Genomic DNA, 23,199 nt, shown 5'->3' with positions numbered 1-23,199 from the left:
AGTTTCTCCTTATCTGTTTTAGCATATTACAGTAAGCCAATGGAATAACTTGATATTAGCAACATGTAACTAACTTGTTTTACAACCAGTTCAGCTCTGTGAAATAAGTCTAATCTCTCTGGCAGAGTCCAGAGGATACAGAAAGAAAAGCTCTGGTTTGTCCTTCTGCACTGCATCCTGTGATCGCTCCTGTGGGGAAGTTACCACAACATATCGCATATCTCTGATGCTGCATTCCGACTTCCTTTAGAACAAAACCAGGACATTCAAAATACAACACACATCTAATTCCTTCCTAACATAGCACTGAGACCTAGCAAGTCTGAAAGACTCCTGCAGTACACACCTGAGTGAATTTAGTCCACAGTGTTAGATGGGACTTTGCTAGTTTCATACTCTTATCCTATTCCAGCCCACAACACTACAGTATTTACATGTAAAGGAAAAACACTGTATTTAAGTCTGAGTACTTATGAGAAGAAGTTTTACTGTGCTTACTAAGGTTCATTTGCAATAAGAAAACACATATCATGATCCTAAATTTGTCTCAAGAACTCTAAAAATGATTATTGTGCAAAAAACAAAAGAATGCCAGCCTTCTTCAGCCCGCAAAGACACAGACCATTGACTCTTATTAAGAGTTGGACTCAGTGATCCTTGGGGATCCTTTCCAGCTCAAAATATTCTGTGGTTCATAAGTATGATTCATAATTCTTCAGGTAGTATATTATAAAATAGATTCAGCATCACCAGAACAAAACTAATGTTATGGCTTTAATGGTTCAAGGAAAAGAAACAGAAAAAGGAGAACAGTAATTCTCTATTATTTTCTTTTCCTCTTATATTGATCAACCTTTCATTTAAAATATATATTTAAAATTTTTAGTCTTTCAAACTCATAACTTATGATACTAGAAGAACAAATATGTAATATTCCATATAACATATCTTACCTAGAAGGCAACAAATTCTATTTTCCTCTGCTACCACATTAGCTTTATACACTTGTGTTTAATATTGTTTACACATAGATACCAGTTGCTGAAATGATAAGAAAGTTCATAACTACTCAATTCACAAGCATATAAATACCTATTAATTGAAGGTTTCATAAAATATCAAAGGACCCACAGAAGTCATAGGTAAATATCAGTCAGAAAATACGAGAAGCAAAAACATGACTGTTTTATGTGTAAAGTGTGTCATTATAAAATAAATGTATAATATAATGTGCTGATAGCTGTTAGAACAAAAGAGAAAGGAAAAGTAATATAAACCATTACAAGTCTGATATAATTTATCACTGATTGAAAACTATGTACAAGCAAATGTTGAAAGCTTAGGTTAAACTGGACTGATCTAATACACAGTAAGTAACATGCCTGTATCTACTCATATGTAATATTCTCTACAGAAATACTTCAAAGGGAACTTGTCTCCTTCATGATATGGAAATGACCTACTTTATTCTTCTCCCAAAACCTATCCTGATTTCCATATAGGCATTTTCATGTTGGGCATACATCTCACGTTTTCATGATCTAGTGAAATCTTCCCTCAAATCCTGCTCTGTAACAATTTTAGCACAATAGAGCTACTCTTTTAGTAGATGCACTTGTCAAGTCCATGGAGAAGTTCAGGGCAGCCATGCATGAGGATATGAAGCTATGCTACACATACAACATAAAATGCCTGTTATTCATATTGCTCTTACAGCTGCCTATATCAGACACCACCAGCTGAATCATGTGGAGGGAGGAGCAAAAAGAGGGTGAGGCTTTCAAGAAGCTATCAGGCAGCTATCAAAACTACTAGCATTAAAGCATGAAAAAAACCCATACAGTAAAGTGTATTTGAGGATGCTCTCTAATCTCAAATGGTCATCAGCCTGTCATAACAAGATTGACTGTTATGGTCTTTCACAAAGGCTGTTTAGACAAGACACTCCTTGGACTTCTTCTCCTACTAACTAAAGAGTAATAATCTTTCTTTACATTCTCAGGCAATTAAGCACTTTTGTAGTAACTCAAAAGTTCTGCCACTGATATGTGAGTAGCAACATCTGCAGCCCAGTCACTTACTGAGCTTTACATTCAAGATACACCAGTTTGTTCGCTCTCTCAGCCATCCGTGAAAATTATTTAGAGGGTAGAGATAAAGCAACAGTTTCCTTATCAACTGATACTCAGGCAGCAGTTATTTGGCAGCTGTTCCTTTAAGAGAAGGCTGGATTGCTTCAATCCAAAGGCTCTGTTTCAAGAGGAAGGGACAAAGATCTGAGGAAAGTTCAGCACTACTCAGCCAAGGAGGAGAGAGAACAGGAAGCAACGGGGAATTCACTGGAAGCAGTATCAGGAAACAAGAAAAACAGACAGGAACAGAGCAAAGAGAGTAGCTGACACAAGGCATAGGAGGAATTAAAATCAAATGATATGTCCACCTGAAGAAAGGTCAAGCACCAACAAAGAGTGAAAGCAACAACCACTGTTCAGCTTGTCTTTTGATTCTTTAACAGTCCTTGTATAATTTCCAGTGGATAAAAAAAAGATGTCTCTGAGAGAAAAGTCTCATCCCTGAAGAATCACATGCCATGATAAATAAAAATCTAGTAAATGTCTTGTTCAATATAGTCAGATAAAATTACAGCAAAATTAAGTGAAATGTGGAAGGAGACAAAGACAGAAGATAAAATACCTTTCAGAAGCGATCTAAACCATACTTAAAAAAAATTAAATATGCTTCACCAAAGTAAAACAGAGAAGAGGAAAGAGGAGAAATACCCCTGTAAGAACTGGTATCTGTTGTAGACACCTGCATCTCATCATGTTAATGGGCACGTCATTAGCCATTAGTATTTTATTACTAAGGTCTAACAAACATTCATCTGTGCTGGTGAACTGCTTTTTACTGCACTTTTCAGAAAGTCACTTTTGCCCCATTTAGTCCTGGAGCAAAAACATCAGCCAAACAACCAGAGGTGGACAGATAATGAGTCACGAGCTCCTAAACATTTAAAAATCACACACCTAATGAAGAGGATTGGACACTGCCTCATCCAAATTGTTGTTTTATGAAAGAGTTAGGGTTCTAATGCATGGGTTTAATAATACCATGTGTTTACCAAGCTACAGTAAACTATCTGTGCATTCTTAGGTCATTACAAATACAAGATAAAATGCACTTGCTTCAACTCTTTCATTAAAGTATGAGCTAATACATTCTATCTTGTATTTGCCATAGGTTAAAAACATGTTCAACATCAGTCACTGGAGTTCAGCTGACACAAAGCTGTTTGTTAAGGCAAATTAGTTCTGTTGCATGTTTCACCCCTCTGCCAATGAAGCCACTCAATTTAGAGAAATACTTCTGCCCAAATCAAATGTTTGGTAAAACAAAGAGCATTTCAGGAAAAAACGTATTTTCTGGGGCTGCTTAAAATCTTATTTTAGAAGAAATTCCAATCTGGTGAAATATATCCAACTGTGTCTCAATTAAAGAATATGTGTATCTTTTTGCTTGACATGGACAAAATTTCAACAGTTTGTTATCAATCAGCAGAAGTTCAGAACTTGTCCAAATTAAGACAATACAATATCCCTGACCTAAGTAGAAACAAGGAAGCTGAAGTATTAAGAAATGAGACATGGCATCAAGGAGACATTTTTAACTAGATCATAGGTAACTTATTTATTCATTATTAAATCTACATATGTATATATGAATCTCAGTATAATTACATGCCAAACTAGCATTCTGTGAAATGGTTTGTTTTCTTCCTGCTTTCAGCTCAGGTGCTGAAGATTGTATCAAATCATCAAGCGAACAAGAAAGAGGGCCTGGGATCAGCCACCCACAACTTGATCTTTGGGAAGGCAATGGAGCAAATAACCTTGAAAACAACCTTGAAAAAATTAACCTTCAAATAACCTTGAGGGTGGGAAAAAAAAAAAAAAAGTAGTGTTCAGAAGTAGTCTGTCTACACTTAGGAAGGGAAAATAATGCTGAAATAAATAACCTCACAATGCCCTATGTATAATGAGAAGACTACCTTGGTAGATGAGGTTAGGCAAGGCATATCACTTATCACTACAGTAGTCAGGCTTTTGACTCTGTCTCCTATCATATAAGAAAAATCCTTTTTTTAGTATCATATGAGTTATCAAACACTGCCCAGAGATACTGGAGTCTCTATCCTTGGAGGTATTCAAATCCACTGGACACAGCTCTGAACAACTTCCTCCCACTGACTCTACTTTGAGCAAGGAGAAGCAGATCAGACATTCTCCACACATCCTTACCAGCCTCAACTTTCTATTAAATCTTAGACTTATTATTATTGTTTAATATTAGAGAACTTCTTTGTCTATACTGTGTTTAAATATGGAAATGTTTCAAACCATAAATTTGTTTCCTTACTTTCTCCAAAACTATTAGCAGAAATAAAACAATTTTTTTTCAGAACATCCCTAAAGCACCTTCTTCTAAAAGAATTTCAACACTTGGTTCTGATACAGCATTCAAAAGACATTAAAGAACAGAGAGAAGCAAGACAATTCCAGGCAAACTTTTCTATAGTGGCTGAACACAATATGGTGAATCTGTTTACATCCAGAAACCTAGAATCAGGGAGCTATCTTGTCACCCACAAAAGCAAAAAATGGATGTCAGAAGAATTCTGAACTTCCTCAAAATGATCATACAGGCCAGAAAACAAAGTAGTATGGTTAACTCTGACACATGGTATTCATGCATATTTTTGCCTAGTGGAAAACATGACATTTAAAATGCCTTCCTCATTCTCCATCCTGTCAGCATTATTCCTATTTCCCCCTAAACTGAGTTTAAACTAGGTGTATCTCAGATGGTTAATCTTCTGAGGCATAAACCAACTAGAATTCCAGACTTTCATTAAGTTTTGTGAGGCACTGATACTCAACTGTAAAGTTCAAGATATGCCAAAGCAGTCTCAAAACACTCCAACCTTTACTTGTAAAAGATACACAGAAATCCTTTGTCTACAGCAGAGAAAGGATACTTATCTTCCCCACATATGCTAATTATTAACTTGTCCAAATGTTTTCCATATCTTATTGATAAGCAACAACACAAATAAATCATATATATCATTCCTCCCAACCTTTTTTTTTTTCAGACTAGCGAATCAGTGCAGCCCACTTCACACAAAATGCAACTACACACCTCAACTGGGGCAGTCATCCCAGACAGCTCCCATTCTTTGGCAGCTGTCATAGCCAACAGTTTTCTCAGCCAGCCTGCCACTCTTCCCAATTCACCTGCCTTCCAGACCTCCCACAAAACCTCCCATCAATCTTGCACCTTCATCCTCACCTATCCAGTCCAACCCAGCACAACCATAAGCATGGCCCTTGGGAGCATGAGAGTTCCAAGACAGCCTTTAGCTTTGCATTACAATGAAGTAAGAGAATATAAACAACTGGTTATCATCTCAGCTTTGTACCTTCTTAAACGATCATCTGATCATGCTACAACCACACAGCTGACCATCAAGCTCTGTTTGACCTAAATCTGTCTGCTCTTTTGTTTCCTCCCTTATGCTGAGCTTTACCACCTTCTGTTTTGCTTCTCATTTTCACCTAGTGCTAAAATCTTTGCAGATGTTTAAACTAGAATGAAACTGGAGTATTTATAACTAAATGAAAAAAAATTCTAAATATGAAAATTTGAAATAGAATTATTAGTCACAGATAAATTGCAAAAAAGCGAGACCCAAACTAAAACTTCTCAGATTTTAAACTCCCAAGAGAGAGAAAGACATTCTGAGGGCCAAAACGTGAGCAGTCATTCTAGGTCAGGCAGTAGCACGTACCATCCCAGAAAGGCTCTCACACAAACCAGCAGGCAGCAATATTCAAGGCAAAGTTCCCATGGCAAGTGTTTGAACCAACCACAGATGTAGCAGTATGGCAAGCAAGAAGATTCTCAGGTAAGCAAGCCACAAACTCAAGGCCATCTACATTAATATCAAACACCATCAGGAAACCTATTGGTGTTGGTTGATCATTAGGCAGAGTAAATCATGGTGTTAAAACTGAAAGACGACTGCAATCTTCATCAATGCACAAAGACAAGTTCAGCAGTAATGCCTCTAGTGCCCCTCATCCAAGAGGAAACACAGCTCCAACCAGAACTGTCAGCCAAGCTGAAAACCTTATCTAAAGACAGCCTGCCAGGTCATTGACAGGATGGAAAGGAGACCAGGATTGAGTTCAGTTCTGTCAGTTGCCTTCTTCATTTGGTTTTTATTACATAGTCTTTTTACTTCCTCACTAATCCTTTCAGTGGTGTAATAGCAATGTCCGTTCAAACAGTAGTCCTGGACTCAGATACCGATACAGAATCACAGGATAATTTCAGCTGGAAAGGACCTCTGAAGGTCACCTGGTCCAACCCCTGGGCTCAAAGCAGGGCAAACTAGATCGTTACAAACACAATCACATTTGCTTCAGCTCTTCCCCAAATCCCAGACACACAATATTCCCTGCATTCCTATGGGAGTTCTGCTGTTGCTTTTAAATCATACTGCTGGTCTCTTGGGGAGCAGCTGCAGCATACCATTTCAGCCAGGAAAGCAGTATGCTAGCCCAGCATGCTGGCTCCAGCCCTGCCAGTTTCTCTACCAAGCAAATGTCAGTAAAACAGTAACGAAACAATCCTGAAACAGCATTGCTCTCCCTTTTATATGCAGACTCTTCAAGCACTTCTATGAGGAAATACCTAGCTTGATTTCTATCATCCATTTGTGTGGATTGAGAGTTCTAGCAGATGTTCAGCAGGCAGAACTGCAGTCCAGGTATAGAATGTAACAGGAAAGAGCTGCCCTCCCAGTGCTACATTAGGCATCATCACCCATGCACAGGTCTCAAACTGATTGAGCTATACTCCTGGGAAAAGGATGAGCATCACAAACTGCAGGAAGACAATTATGTTGGTCTGTGCATAGAGATCTCATTTTCTGTATGACTTATGAGGTACCTTCAAATTAAGCCTTTTTAGCTTCTTCCTCCTTCTTCCATCTTCCAATATGATAAACAGAAGGGACCAGAAAAAAAGAATCTTTATTGCACTGAATCTCTTTTGTTCTGTTTTTCACAAGGAATGTATTTCAGGGCCTTTAGTCCCTCCCCTCTCTTTATTAAGGTCATCTTAATTAACTCCAGTGTCTAGTTCAGCTACTGTTAGGTATCTCCTTCAATTTATATTTAGTTTCCACCCAAAATATTCTGCATCATTCAAGAGCTATGTTGTAGGAGTGTAAAAATTACCAGAATGCTATAACCTAACTCACAGAAGATATGTAGGAAGGGCCTATCTGCATGTATGGAAAGTAGTGAGTAAGCTTATAATCACTTAGTTTTTAACTAAGATTTTGGCTTCTCTTGAATTGCGTTTTCTTTCCCCTGAAAAACCTCTTATACATTAACACAACAACATAATAATTTAACAGGAGTAAAGAAATACCACATCGAAATTGCTTTGCCCATTTTGAACTGCTGGGGAACCATTTGTCCTGCCCCAACATTCTAGTATCCTGTCAAACCTACTGCTCATCCTAATCAATCAATCCACCCCCAAATTACGCAATTCCAGCTGTACAACGAGAACAACCTTAGAGGTGGATATAGGAAAACAAGCCATCATTTAAACATCACTATTTTTTAGTATGTTTATATTCTTCAGCACTGTATGCATCCAGTATTATGAAACAAATCTTAGATGTATCAGGCACTTTACAACATCTAGAAAGATTTTTAAAAGCATACTGCTTGAGTAAATAAATAGGTTTGGCGGAAAGGATGCTTGAAAGGGGTTGGAATGTTAATAGAATTTTGAGCTCTGTCATTAATCTACAACCTGCTGTGTGACCTCAGACAGCTATCTTGCTTCAGCTTCCCTTTATGTAAAGTAAGCTGCAATGCACAGATGAAAAGTATTTTAAAGTTTAGCAAGTATTTAGAAATTTCTACCACTAACACTTTGACATTTGCTAAAAGCTTGCCAAACCCCCTTCAGCCATCCGTACAACCCTTTGCAGTATGTTTTTCCTATTCACAAAATCCTAACACCACACAAGGCTGGTGTACAGCAAGTTTAAAACACAAGATTTGCTTTAAAAGAGGAAAAAGGCGTGGGATTTTTTTTGCTAATTTTAAAGTTGTTTTTGTAAAAATAATAATAATAAAAATAGTGGTAATATGTGCAATTTTCCAAGGGCTATGGCCAAAATATTACATAATGTCATTTTAGAAGATATTTTAGAACTTTCTTTTAATATACCAATATTTTTAGGTATCAGTTATTCAGAAATGCATAATCTCTTTGAATTTTATGAGCATATGTCAACAGGAGATTTAGCTACCCCAATTAAAGAACATGAGTTTTCACTAGGCTTTTGTTAAGGGGATTGTTAAACTAGCTTCAATAGGAATACGCTTCTAGTCTGTAAGATCCATCTCATCACACCAGGTCCCGAGGTCATCAAGGCTCCTTTCAGAGGCGACGGCGCATGAGAGATAAGGGCAGAAAATGCTACGAGGAACCGCACGATAACTCTCCCTAGAAAAACGGCGCGATACAGGAAGCAGCCTTCCACCACCCGCGTTCGCTTCTAAACAGCCATTTTACTTCACTACATCCTTCCCTACAGCCAGCCTTCATTTTGTGTTCCTGCCTGGCCGCGCGGCTCCCGGCTGACAGCCCGGCGAGGATACCGGGGGCGCGCTCAGGTGGAGGTGAGATGCCTCCCAGCCTCTCCGGGTTCCGAGCGAGCCGTTCCGGTGCCAAGGTCGGGGGAGGGAGGCTTCCCGCCTCCCCCCGTTTTTGAAAGTAAATGAAGGCGCCGCTCCCAATGGCGGGGGAGGGGGGAGCTTGGCTCCCTCCTCCTCCCGGGAGCCCGGCTCCTCCTGGAGAGGCAGGGGAGCCCGGGGACCCCTCTCCTGGCAGGTCGGCCCTGCTATCGTCCCTCCCCCCGGGCGGGCAGTGCCGTGTGTCCCGTCCCTCCCCCCGGGCGGGCGGGCTGGCTGTGCTGTCTCTCCCCCCGGCAGGCCGTGCGAGAGCGGCGGGGCGGGCACTCACCGCTCCGGCAGAGTGAGAGGCAGCGGCGGCGGCGGCGGCCTCATCCTCCTCCGGCGACGGCGGGCCGATCTTGCTGCAGGTGGCCGCCAGCAGAGCGAGCGGTGACGGCTGCGCGTCCTACCCACAATGGGCGGGTTCAGGGAGAGAAGGGGGGTGGCGGTTAGTGCGGGACGGCGACCGGGCTCCTCGCAGACGCGCACACAGGAAGCGGCGGCGGCGGCACCGGCTCCGCACCCGCTCACAACGTGTCACCCGGGGGAGGGGGGGAAGGGGCCCGGCCGGGCCTGCGCTCACCTGGGGGGCGGCAGCCCCGGCGGAGGCCGAGGCGGCGCCGTTGCCGTGCTGGAGATACTCGCTGTGGCTGCTGCTGTCCACGTCTAAGGCAGCCATTTCCTCTTGTTTCACGGGCTTCTCGGGAGCTGCGGGCACAGCGGGGAGGGGGAGGGGAGAGTCACTGACGGGAGCGATCACCCCCCTCCCTCTCCCTCCCTCCCTTCCTCCCTCCCTCTCCCCCCCCCTAACCCCAGCGCTCCCCCCGCCCTCCCGCACGGAGCCCTCCTCCTCCTCCTCCTCCTCCTCCCCGTGCTGCTGCCCCTGCCCCTCTTCTCCCTCCTCCCCCTGCTCCTCCTGCTGCTGCTCTCAGTGCCGCTCTCGCCTCGCTCGCACACGGACGCTCGGGGGCCGGAGCGGGGACGCGCAGGGCCGGAGCAGGAGCGGGGAGCCCCCGGGGCGGCTCGGTCGGTGCGTACGTACCGGTCATGGTGTGAGTGCGAGCGGCCGGCTGGCTGGCTGGCTGGGCGGGAGGCAGGCAGGCAGGCTGGCTGGCTCGCACACAGGCCCTGCTGGCTAGGGCTAGGCGGCTGCCGCCGGGGACATGCTTATTGTGCTCACGGCGGGCTGAAGCGGCGGCGGCGGCCCGAGCCTACTCCGGGTTTTTTTTCCTATTTTGATTGACGGTGCGGGAAAGCCGAAAGGTGGGGCTTGCCGCGGGAGAGGGGGCCCGGCCGACACCGCCGCCCGCCCGCCCGCCTGCCAGCCCGGAACTCCCGCCCACGCTCGCGCGCGCGAGCTCTCATTGGCTGCGCCGCGCCGCCGCCGCCGCTCGCACGGGCCGCCCGGGCTGCCAGTCACCCGCCGGGGGCCGGGGGGGCGCCCCATGCCGGGGCGGCTTCCTGTTTGCCAGGGCCAGTGCGGGGAACAATGAGCGGGACCCGCCGGGAGCCCGCGGGCCGCGCCGGCCCGGGACCCGCTGCCGCGCTCCCCGGACACGGCGGGGCCCGTCCGCCCGCAGGGGTCAGCGCACAGGCACAGCTCCGCGGCGGTGGCGCTATCCCTCCAGCCCCCACCCCCCCCCCGCGACCCCGCCGCCGTTGTGCCCGGGGGGCGCCGGGCCAGGGCTGCGATCTTTGGAAGTCTCCCCGCCGGGGCTGTCACTCACGGCTGGCGACAGCCGCGGCTCCGGGGCGGACAGCTCCTGACAGACAGCGCCGCCGCGCTTTGTCCCTCCGGCGCTAAGATGTCGGCGCGCAGTCCCCGGGGGAGCCGGTCCGCCCGGGCGGGCGCTGCCCGGAGCCGCTTCTGGCCGCCCGCCGGCCGCACCGGGCGCCGGGTCAGCCCGGGAGCAGCGCCCGCCTCAGCGGGGCCGTGCCGCCGTTGCATAAGCGCTGTGGCGGGCTCGCACCTGCCTGACCCGGGCGGCGGAACCTCAAACCTCCGCTGTCTCTTAAGGCAGAAAAAAACGCGCTCGGGATAAGGCCGCGGGTGTGATTTTAACGAGACGCGTCCTCCCAGCGGGAGCACCTGCCCTGAGCTGGGCACCCGAGCCTCGGCACGGCCGAGCATTTGTGCCAGCAGGCTTTATTTTCATCACGTTAAGGAGAATTAATAAGATTCCCCTCAACGTCAGTTTGCTGGTCTGCTCATGTTACGCAACACAAAGGAAACTGGGAGCTCTCGGATTGTTAAACTAAGGCAGGAAATATGTTTAAAACGTTACATAAGTATATGATGGTACAGGAATTATTATTAGTGGGGCCTGTTTCTCTGTAACACCACTTAGCTTGTGAAGGGTTCCTGGGAACAATTTGGGCTTGGCCTTCCCTCACATCTGGGTGCATGTGCAGGGTCATAGTGCAGGGTGTAGGTTGAGGCACTGATTGTGACCCTTAGCTTGCAGATTCTCCCAAAGAAAGACTTTTTCATGGTTACCCTTAGTGTGGTGTTCCAAGGAGTCTGAATAAGGCCAAAAAACCTCAAACCTACTTTCCTGTTACAATCTTTAATGTAATTAGAACTGAGGATTAACTAGGAGATACACTGAGCACAGTCTCATATGCCACAGTTGGGCTGAGGATGTGGAGTCCCAGGCTCCTGAGATAAACTCATGGCAAAATGAGTAACTAGGAAACACAGAAGTACGGCCAGGATTTTCAATAGCCTCTCTGAGCAGAGAATAAACAGTGCTTTTTAATCAGTCCCAGCACTATGACCTTGCTGTAACTGCCCAAGCTTAACTTAGAAACTATTGCAGAACAGGGGAAAACACTCAGAAAATGTGAATTTAATATCAGGAAGCTATGATGGATGAAGATTGCAGCATTTCACTGTCAGTGGAAGATTACCATGTGATGTTTAGTCTTATTTCTAGCCAATTTACTTTTGCTGGTATGTTAAGAGTACCTTTGGATGACTTAATAGTAAGTTGTATATCAATCCCCAATCTTTTTGTCGGAATTAATTTTTTCCAAGGTAATTTAAAAACACTCAAACCCTTCTATTTGTTAAATGTCTGTATTTGTTTACATAGTCTCTTGTAATTCTACTTCAGAATCAGTTGTTGGCAAGGCAGATAACACAGCCATAAAGAAGAAGGTTGTTTTGCAATTTGTATTTTTTATTTTAACAAGCAAAAGTTGTAACTAGGAACAGAAGTCAGGGGGTTTTTTTAACAATGTCAGAACTAATTTTTAGCCAGTGAAAGCTAATAAAGACAACCTTAAAAATGCATCAATATACATACATAAGGACATTTCAGGGAAAAAAATAAAAATGCAAAATTACCTGACTATTGCAGTATTTTAGAAAAAGACTTCTACAGCTAGTATAGAACTTGGAGTTAGTTTGGCAATATCAGAAGTTGCTAGTGAAACATGAGAGTCTGTCATCCTGGAACCAGAACTATTACTGATTATTTTAGACTTTCAATAACTGAGCTGTTCATTTAAAGACTGATGTATAAGAGAAATAATTCCTGTTAAGATGCTGTGACAGGGAAAAATATCTTGAAAAACTGGCACTTGCTATTTAGCAGAGTATTGCCAAATACTATCAGTGGCATTTTGCTTTATGAAGATCATGTTGTCTAGGAACTAAATCTAAATATGAAAGTTGTTCTCTCTTCTACAGCTGGGTGGGTGCATGTCAGGAGCTGTCTGACTTAAGGGGGATGTTGTCAATAGAGTAGTTTACCTACATGGATCTGATTGCAGGCTTGAGTTGTAACTGCAGTGCTTTAAGATATAATAATGGGATTGAGTTTATTTATAAAAGAGTTTTTCAATGCAATAAAACTCAGATGTAATCAGGCTTAACACTAGCAGAGGACCATCTTTTTCTGGTCAAGTGTCTAAAATTTGGGGGGACACTGTTATGATATATTAAATTCAGATAAAGAACTAAACCAGAATATTAATAGACTATTTTAAAAGTAGACACACACAAAAAAAAATAAGTTACAAGAAAGTTGCAAAAAAATTATGCTCATATGAAAAAGAGTTGTAAAGAGACTCAGAATTGTTACATAGAAACTGCTTGGTAATAGAAATCACACGTGTGTTTATGTGTTTACCACTTCCCTGCAGAGATTAAGAACACATGAGAAAAAAAAAAAAGAAAATGAGAAAAGACATTATTAGTAGGGTTTTTTTTTGCTTATCAATGTACTAGCATTAAGACACTAATTAGAAAAATCCGAGATACGTGAAGTAGATACTGTATCAGAACTGGACATCTGAGTTCCTGTAAGTGTTGGTTTTCTTGCAGAGTGGGGATTGGCAGTATCCCCAGGGACTGAGCTCCATGCCCAACTAGAGGAGCCGTTGTTTTCTTTTTCTTGAGCTTGCCCACCAGATGTACTGTATCTGTATGTGATCTGAATAAACTAACCATAGTCAGTTTATTCTTAAAGAGCCTCCTCTCTTTAAGACCTTGCCTCCTGCTTCTAGGTAATTCCTGGTTAATTGCAGGTCCTGGGATGAATTCTCAATCAGTTTGCTGAAAATGGTGTGTTGTCATTTGAGCTGTGTTGTAGATACAAAGAAAATAATACATATTTATAAATAAATAATAATATAAATAATAAGAATACCCTTACCAGATACCAAAATGTGGTAGTTTCAGAACTAAGATGAAGCCTTTGGGGTAAGTAGCAAATAGTATGGGAGAGGAAACAATGTCTACCAGCTTCTGATGAAACTTGAGAGAATGTTTTGACAGATGAAACAATGTGCAACTTGGAAAGAACGCTAAAACTTAATACCTGCCCTGTATTTCAGTTGTAAGCTCAATGCTGTATTTGTCCACTGTAACTTACATCTCATATCTCATTGGTTTAAATCTTGGAGATCAGTGTCAGTTCAGTACAGATTCAGAAGGAAGTGCACTGTCTTAACGCAACAACTGTCCAGCACAGTGTCTGCTATACTTGGAAATAGCTTTTCTGTCTCTGTAGTTCTTGGAAACTTCTGAGCTATGACGTGTTATTTCCGTCTTTAGTGGTCCCTGCAATGGGTAGCCCTGTATTTCTTTAAAGGAATTTATTATTGAAGGCCTGTTGGTATGTGGTCCAGTTCAATTTTCACAGCTGTGGTACCCCATTCCACTGTCAAGTGGTGGTTTTGCCATGCTGAAGCCTAGAATGCAACTGGACAAGACGGACAGGAATGCATTCTGCCGTGACATAACGTAACACCAGGAGGACTCAGGCTCAGGTCACTTCTTTTTGAAAGGCTGGGTCTGAAATGCCTGTGAAGAATCAGTAGGGATTCCATTCAACAATCTACCTTAAAATGTGTCCTTTACTGGAAGGACAGTGAGCAGGATTATCTGTCAATCTCATACCTTAGAAAAGAACTAGAACACCAAAAAATCTAACCATTCAGGAGAGGTATCTTTTTGAATATGAGGTACCTTCTTCTCTCTTAGTAGTCCGTTTAAAACTCCAGTAGAATCTGGAAAGCCATATGTTTTTTAAGTGCTAAATATTTACATGGTACATTTACATTTACAAAACCCAGGATAACGACAAGGTTTTGAATCAGACCTCTTAAACTTCGTAGAATTCAACTTCATTCTGAACTTCAGCCTGCTTTTGCAATTTAAGTCTTAGTGATAAGAACAAGAGTGTAGCTACCAGTCCTGGATACTGCACTCTAAATTTCTACATCCCTTATGGGTCCATTAAGAATATTGGGTCATCTTTACATAGGGCCACAGGCAGGACTGACAGGAAGTTGACCTGCGAGGTTTCGTGAGTCAGCACATAGTAGTTGAGGTAGTTGCATGACTCAAGTTCATCAAGTAGAGAAATGAGCTCTTGCCTGGTATAAAATCAGCAGTAGTTAGAGAAAAGTCTTGGCTGGCATTGTGTCATCATCCTTCTGAAAGCACCTTCTTGTTCTTCTGGCTACAAGAACACAAATCTTGCTGGAGGGAAGCAGGCTTTAGCAGTAGGTGTGGTCTACCCACAACCTGAGCCAACCTGACAGCTCTTGGACATCACTACAAGAAAATAAATCCTGCAAAAATATGCTTTTGATACTGCAAGCTAAATTGAGTCAAACTAGACAGAGGGAGCAACAGAGCTCCATGGGTGGGAGTAGATGAGGAGATATAAGACTCCCTTCGGCAGCTGCAAGTAGATTAATTCAGGGTGTCAAACTTACTGGACAGCACAGCAACTTGCTTTTGGCTATGTTTTGTGTACAAATGGTACCTGAGAGCATGTTAAAATACCAAGGGATTTGTATAGTCTGCTGCATAAGTGTGATGGTATCCAAGTGTAACCATATGAAAGACAAATAATATTTAGCGAAATTGGATTTTAGGAGAGCATTTTTTCTGTTTCAAATGAGGAAGCAATTCTAAAAATACTGGTCTCTGCTTGAAACAACTCCATTAAAGAAAGGTCAAAGAGAAATCTGTGGTACCTGGATCCAGCTGTTAGCAGGGGAGACATTTGACATTTGGTCTGCTCACATCCAGTAGAAGCTGTAGATGGGATAAAGGCAGGCCTAGCAAACTCATGGGCAGCCACAGCAGGAATGTGCCAGCTCCAGGCTCTTCGTGCACTTCACTGGAGGTCTGAAACACGCTGTCCGGTAAGAGGAAGAACCTGTGAATAAGTAGCCTAACAACTCAGTGCACAAATCTAAAGGCTGTGACTCTTCACCAGCACAGATGACTGATCTTCAGGGAATGGGGACAACAGAAAGCCTGTTCAAGCTCTACGTGCACCAGTATGTGAGGACAGACCTCTGGAACATCACTTTCAACCTAGTCATTGTATTTATGATTTTTTTGAGCAATTGGGACAAAAATAACTCATGTTTCTTTTCTATCAAAAATTCTTCTTTGTTTGTTACAGCTGTAACTCTCCCCAGGTGATTAAATTTTATATGTTTTGCAAGTTTTCAAATTCACTAGAGACATCTAGTATTTGACCAGTAAAGAGGTTCTTCTTAATAATGTTAGAAAAAACTTCCTCGTGTTAAACTATGTCACTACAATAGGGAACAAAGTTTGGTATAACTGCCCAAGGGTTTGGGTTTTTTTTCCCAATTATTTCATTATCTTGGTTTTAGCTGTGTAAAGAATTAAATAAAGTGTATATTAGTTAAATCTTCCTTGTAAAATGTGTGGTTTTTATTCAACTGGCAGCACAGTCCATTTAAGTAAGAATATATTTAATTTACAAAATTTCTGAAGAATAAACAAAGTCATCTAATCTCCTTCCCACTGGGGAAGAGGCAACAGGAAAAAGCAGATAAGTACATAGCTGAAAACTTGCCATTTAGCAAGTTAATCATTCTTTCATTTCAGCTCATCTAAATGAGAAATAGATGTCTTTTTTCAAGCTTCCTAAAACTTACAGTCTTTGGGCCCCATCATTATCCTGTTTGTTTAGACTTATTTCTTGCCCTTCAAGGTCATCACAACAGATAACATCTAATCAGAAATAATTGGGGGGAAATTGTAAATCCATTAGGTAAGGTTAGAAAAATTGTTCAGAGGAAGAGGCCGCATAACTGTAACTTGCAGAATCAGTAATATAGCATCTAAGAATCTTCCTCCATAACTCATCACAAAATTGGAATGGAAGTAATTAAAGAGATACATAGATAAAGTCACCTGAATGGAAAAAAATCTTGTGTATTTCTTGTCTAGTGTGATTCTTTCTCACATTTTGGCATTTTATTTTTAATAGTACTGATAGAAAAGTAGGCCAGTGAAATGAAAGAGACTAGCAAATTATATGTGTGCACGTTATGTTTGCTGAAAAATTGAAAACGTAATAGCATGAGTTACAAATTCTGAAAGGAAGTACTTCTGGAGGAATGAAGTGACTTTACTTTCCTGAATCTCAGTCTGAATTCGCATTCCCAAAACAAAAGCAAGCAAGACTCTGTGGCTCCCTCTAGGAGAAGGAAGTCTAGGGCTGTAGTGCAGACCACATCCCAAGCTTTCTCTGGTAAGTCTCAGTTCCAGTTGCCAGAAGGCCACAGTGTGGGCTGAACAGTGAGAGATGAAATGAGTGTCCCTGTAAGGTCATTTGGAAACCTGTATGTAAATTCTGAATTCTTAGATATCTTCAGGTGAGGTAGGTTTTTTGTTCTCAGGGGAAAACAAAACAAAAAAAGAATCCCTGACAGGATCTCTGAAAAAGGAGTTGTGGGTAGCAACCTACAGAATAGGGCTGGACCGCAGACTCTGTGACATGAGAACCTTCTCTGAGAGGTGTCTGATGGAAAGAACAACCAGACCTCATAGAGGTTCTCAGCATTTTGCTTTAATTAAGTGCTAGGGGATTACACGCACATCTCAGTCTGGGGGCTTAAATGCCCCCAAGGTGACTGGTCCATCCACTCTTCCTGTGAGGAACCCCAGTTTTTGAAGAGAGCTCTGGCATGTTCACAGTGGCACATAAAACTTCTGTGGTCTTCCTAGAAGCATCGTTTTATTAGACAAAAGCATTAAGGGGAACTGAACAAATTAGGTTTGTGCCTTTCTACTCACTAACTTTAAAAACTGAGCTGGAAAGTTCTAGGGGTTATTTCACATTTTTCTGTGTCTACATTTCTGCAAAGTCCAAATCTGTAATTTGGACAAGACTTGGTAACAAATATATTTCCTTTATCTTTTACCTTCCTGCTCTACCACAGGTAATACTCAAACTGCATCACAAATACCAGGGAAGAAAAAGCCGAGTGAGATGAAATTCCAGTTCTGGTCATAGAAGAAACCTGTTTGGAGGGAGGGGGGAAATTTACTAATTAAAATTTATCTAAGAAATACCTCAGTAAAAGAATCATCAATCTGTTTCAGCTTAAGCCTGAAAGAGGCATATTTGAGGCTGAAAATGATAATTAACACACTCGTGGTGCTCACATAAAACACCAGTGGATGCTTTTTAACTGCTAATTAACCTCTGGCTTCTATAAACATCCTTTAAAAATGCACATCTTCATCACCTTTATTTCAGCTCACTAGCAGTCACATACTTTACATCTCAAACGATGCTGCAGATCATTCCTGGTCCTTTTGACCTATTTTAATTTTCAAATAACTGCACAACCTTCCCAGTCTAATGACACTTGCAAACATCTGCACATGCTGCAGGTGTCCTTCCTATTCCTAAAAATTAATTAACAAAAGTTAATTATTTTTTAATGTATTGTTTCTGTCTCTTGTGTCAATTAGTATCTGAGTTATTGAAGTGGATCATTGCTATTAGTTTGTTTTCACAAAGTTGGAAAATTCAAACTCCACTATCATCTTAATTACTTACAAATGAAGGATAAAATTCCTTCTTTTCTGTGGCAGAGGTCCAAAAGACATAATGGAGACGGGATGTTGTGGCAAGCCTCCATTCCCCATGCATTCCTCCAGTCTCAGCAGGACCACTCTGGCACTGGAGGCAAAGCGTGCATGCCGTGCACAAGCACGACTGTGCAGTCGCAGGACACAGAGCCCACTGCATCTTTTACTTTTCAATCATAGTGCCAGATTTTCAGCAACACACGTTTAAGCAAAGTGGTAATTGAATAATCTGTCTACTGCATAGAAAAAAAAAATTAGTTCATTCCCCTTTTCCTCTCCCAAAGAAGTAGCATTGCAATACTTTTTTTCCTAGCCTGGATTCCTACAGAAATTAAAATGGGGTTGAGATCATTATCTCTTCATATGTATAACAAATCTGTGTGTGCACGCATGCGTGCGCACAGACGTGCATGTACGTACTTGTGTGTTGTGCAAGAGAGAAGGAACAAGAACAAACAGTAGCCAATTTTAACCACATCTGACAGAGCAAGAAAAGGCTGAAAATGCTACATTCCTATATGTTTCATAAGAACAAGCTGCTAAGTAAAAGGAGACCCACTGAAGTTTGAGTTAAACCCTTATTAAACACCAAGAAAGCTGCAAAGATGAAAGATGTTGTGAATACCCACCCACAGGAAAAGCTGCAGTCAGAGCTTCCAGCTATATAGACCTAGTTGAATCCAAACAAGATTTGCCCAAGGGAAGCCAAGCCACATCAGATCTGCAGCTCACAGGACTGCTGGTCTGTGCTGGATTTCTAATCCATTGCTGTCCAGCTTTGATGATGACATACTCCATTTTTTGCCCTTTGACTTTGGAGGAAAATGATTTTTTTTTTTTAATGCAGATTTCTCAAACCCAATGAGCTGAAACCCAGCATGAAAGGAAGAACCAGATTTTGTTCTTAAAGGTCTCATAGGATGCCCTTGCAAGAATCTACATGTGCAGCACACTAGACAAAGAGAAAACAGCATCTTCCAGTTCATGGCAGAGTAGAGACAAACTTCATGCCCTGGCAGCCTTGAGCTTAATCTAAAGGTAGCAGGAACCAGTGCTGTTAAAAAGCCTCTCATCCCACTTTCTGATCTGTCACATTACTGATGTCCATGGGTCTAGCCATTCTTAAAAGTTTGGTGAGTGGCACACATCTTGGGCCTCTAAATGTTCCTGGTTTTTCTGCAATAGAGGTGTGGTATCCATGCAAAAGACAGCTGAGGGAAGTTCAGTCAGGGTTCTTGGCACTGCTCACCCTTCTCAAAGCCCCCAGCTCTGCCAGACACACTCCTGCCAGTGCCACATCTCTCTGGATGCTAAAGGAAACTGATAGTGAGAGTCCAAGCCCAGTGCTGCGCCATGTATCAATGAGCACACAGTCTTCCAGATACCACTTACCTGCTAGAGTGCTCATCTCAGCCACATTTCTCCCCCTTCATAGCTTGGGAGTGCTTGACAAGGTTTGTTTACTTCACCCCAGGATTGTGTGTTCGTCACCCATCAGTAAAACATCCAGGGACAAACTCTGGCACTCCAATGTTCACAGTCCATTCTGGATGACTGCCTGACTTTTTATGTTCTAGTCACAGTAACTCAGCTTTTATCTGTCCCTCTCTTCTGCACCGTGTACCTCAGACCCTCCTTTGCTAAGCATGCTTACATCTCTAAAAACATAATCCAGGAACTTTTTATTCTTCGTATTGTGTAACATGGAAACTTGTGCCAAGCTCAGCAATCTTGCTTGTTGGTGCTGAAGCAATCGATGCACTTAGGCTGCCTTGGATGCCTGTGGCCATATCTAGCACTGCTCTGATTCACTGTCCTTCATGCCCCACACAAAGGAAAGGCAATTAAAGGATTCAACAGCTAAATCCTGCAATTCCCCTCTTCTTCCCAAAAATATTAACTCCAGGAAAACAGAGGTGCCCATTCTTGTCACTGAGTGACAAAGGGATATGTGTAGCGTTGTTATTCTTACTGCTATGTCTGTGATCTTATCCTGAGATTTTTTTATGAACTTTTTTTTTAATCTTTTGTTGCTAAGAGAATAATAATGACCTAGCAAGGCAATAAGAATCTCTGGGGCTTGGAGCAATAAAGTCTTCTAAATTCTTTACTACTCTAAAGTCTTACAGTCATCTAAACTAGCTACATTTTGCAATTTTATGGGAATATAAATGCCCATTCTATTCAGTATGTTATACCTGCCAGTCCCTGTTTTTCCTAATCTAAAATAAACTAGGTGAGTAAACTTCTTTTTGTGCTTTGTCATTCATTACTTAAGGGTATAGGGAGGAAGTTAAAACAGCATGTTTGTTAAATAAGTAACTATTTAACAAGTTGACTCCAGTTTTAACAGTCTAAGGGACAGTATTATAAAACCATAGAAAGTTGGCAGTACTCATTGATTTTTTTAATGTGACACTCAAGTTGGTCATTGGAGCAATTCTATTTCCTGGATGCATTATACAATTTCTGTAGTAGGACAATTCAGCATAAACATCCAGAATAAAACAAGTCAATTAAATCTGCAAGTTATTTCTAGTCCAGAGAGAGAGAGATGCCTTTTTCTTATTTATTGTTCCCTAAAGAGTCAAGGCCCCAGAGCAGTAGGACCCTGCAGAAACTCAAAGCTAAGCACACGCTTGATTTCTGAGATTCTGGGACCTGGACTCTCACAGTTCTGGTGTAATTCAAATTTGGAAGTCAGCAAGCATTTCCTTATTCCCATGATTTTCAGGCAATGGAGGAGCCAGGCTGGGAAGCAGGTTTCTAAAGGCCACAGGAAAACAAAACCAAACCAAAATTCCACACCAGTTTTAGGGGTTTACAAATTATCTGTGAAACTGTAATCTGCCCCCAGGCTTTCCATGGGGAGAAGAAATTTATTGGTCAAAGTCAGAATAAAGGGCCTCGAATTTTGACTTCTGTAAACTATGAGTTAGATACCACTTTTGTCAAATAGAAAGCAATAGGAATTAAAGTACATTAAGGTTTTCCCATGGGGGAAGAGAGGTAGTCACTCTCTCATCAAAAGTCAGTGGCAACCAACGTGACAGTGAGCTGGTAGTCCTTTCTCCTGTTTGCTCATTGGTTTGTCCACATTTGCTATGTGGTCATCAGTGTGAGGGTTATAAGCAGAGGCTTCACAGAGAACAGAACTGGCTTTATCCTAAGTGAAAAAGCCTCACTGCCCAGTATCTTGTGTTTAATTCAACTCCCTATTCCAGCCTGTACCAGACTATTTAGGATGTATAACCAAGTCTGAGAACTCCCAACTAGTGACTATATAAAGTATTTTCATTGCTGCAGCTAATCTACAAAGACCAATATTTTTGTGTTTACACCATGAGAAACAAAATATCCTTATCTCTCAATAAAAAACATTTGCTCTTTGTTGGATACCAACACTGTTCAACTCCAAAACTGTTTGAAATCCTCACTTGTTTCTTATCTAACTCAGCGGTGGCCATAATAGAAGGAATCTTCATTCAGGCTCTACCTCCCCATTTGAGGACTCAAACCACTGAGGATGTTCTCCTCATAAAAATCTTTTTTGATCGTGGAAGAGATTATCCCCATTTCAGAGATATGAGTGAGATGTGCAAGAGCATCAAGAACCTTGCCAGAGGTTACATGTGAAATCTCATGGCAGAACCAAGAAATAAATTCCCATTTTTTAATCCCAGTCCATCCTCTATTTCACCTTCTTTCTATATTAAAGAAGAAGAATGGATCAACATTCTTCCTTGTCCTCTCTTCTGACTGAGAATCTAACTAGTGCACCATTCTGCTCTTTTGAAAACACTTTTCCTTTCCCTTGTAGATTTTCCAAATACCTTCACAATTTGCCAAATGCTGCCACACAGCATCAGTTGGCATTCCTGGAAGCAGCAGACCAGCTGCAGACACAGCTCCCAGGTTCGACCAGCCCAGGTTCTGCCCGTACCATGCACCTGTAGTTATGCAGAAGAGCAACTTGAGGCATTAATGGTGAGAAAGGCTCTGAATTTAGCAGCATCTCAGTGTCCTCGAGTGCCTCAAAGCCTGAGCCTGAAATCCTGCAAAGCTCCCACAGATCCTGCTCCTGCTCTCTGCTTCGGACCGTTTCACACAGATTTGTGTGTAAGAAGTGTCTCTTGACAGCCCCATGGTGTTAGAGCCAACTTGAGATTTTCAGCATGGATGCTAATAGAGGCCATTCCCAACATTTTGTCAATTAATTCTACTGCCAATATACTGACAGAAGACAAATTAGATCTGGCTTTCCACCTTTTTATTTAAGGTTGTGCTGTACTTAATAAAACCCCAAAACTAATTTTTCCAAGCCCACCACCTGTGCAATGTTAGTGGCTGTTTCCTTTGGGACAGTGCTCCTCTCTCAATCACCTCTGTATGATTTTCAAGCCTTGCCAGCTGCCCATCTAAGTTGTTAATTCTCTCTGACATTTCCCTGTATTTTCCTTTTAGAGTAGAAAGAGACCACTGAAGAATATCATGCAGAGTCTCAAGCAGTTCCCGAATTGATTCCTTGAGGCTCAGGCTGGTGAGAGGGCAGCACGACTCAGAGGCAGGGCCCAGCAGAATTTGTGGGATCCTTTGAGCCAGTGGCATGCTGCTTGAAAAGCCTTTCTCCTTCAGACACATTCATGCCTTGATTCGCTCACTACCAAATATAGAATGTATTTTTTAAAAGATACTACGTTCCCCACATGAGGTACCTAAAACTGTTGGAAAAAGCAAAGCTGAAAAATACAATGATACCCCTGGCCATATATGAGATGTGATTAAATCAAAATGCCCCCACAGGCTGAGCTGGTGGCCACACAGACCTTCTCTTCACTTGCCCTGGGTGACATTTGAGATACACCCAGGCTCCCAGGGGTGCCAGGGCATTCCCACTCTGCAGGCTGTGTGACGGATCATGCGGGCATGCCCTGCTCCAGCAGCCTGCCTGCATCTAGGAAGGGGCATTCAGCAGGATCCTTGTTACAG

General features: G+C 42.4%; 1 protein-coding gene across 2 annotated transcripts in view; it reads right to left on the bottom strand.

Annotated features, from left to right (window-relative positions):
* The window catches only part of SP3 (Sp3 transcription factor), a 30,274-nt gene extending 20,385 nt beyond the window's left edge, over positions 1 to 9,889 (bottom strand). For both annotated transcript variants that reach the window (XM_083864706.1, XM_083864707.1), the window contains exons 1-3: positions 9,868 to 9,889; positions 9,409 to 9,533; positions 9,115 to 9,231 (exon numbers count right to left, since the gene is read on the bottom strand). In XM_083864706.1, coding sequence (XP_083720832.1) covers positions 9,115 to 9,231; positions 9,409 to 9,533; positions 9,868 to 9,874 — 249 coding nt within the window. In that variant the 5' untranslated portion in view covers positions 9,875 to 9,889. The remainder of the gene's footprint in view (positions 1 to 9,114; positions 9,232 to 9,408; positions 9,534 to 9,867) is intronic.
* Between the last annotated feature and the right edge of the window lie 13,310 nt (positions 9,890 to 23,199).

This window comes from Zosterops lateralis, assembly GCF_965231275.1.
Source record: "Zosterops lateralis genome assembly, chromosome: 7".
Lineage (NCBI taxonomy): Eukaryota > Metazoa > Chordata > Aves > Passeriformes > Zosteropidae > Zosterops > Zosterops lateralis.
Note: the sequence above shows the minus strand (reverse complement) of the source record. Positions and strands in the feature narration are given on the sequence as shown.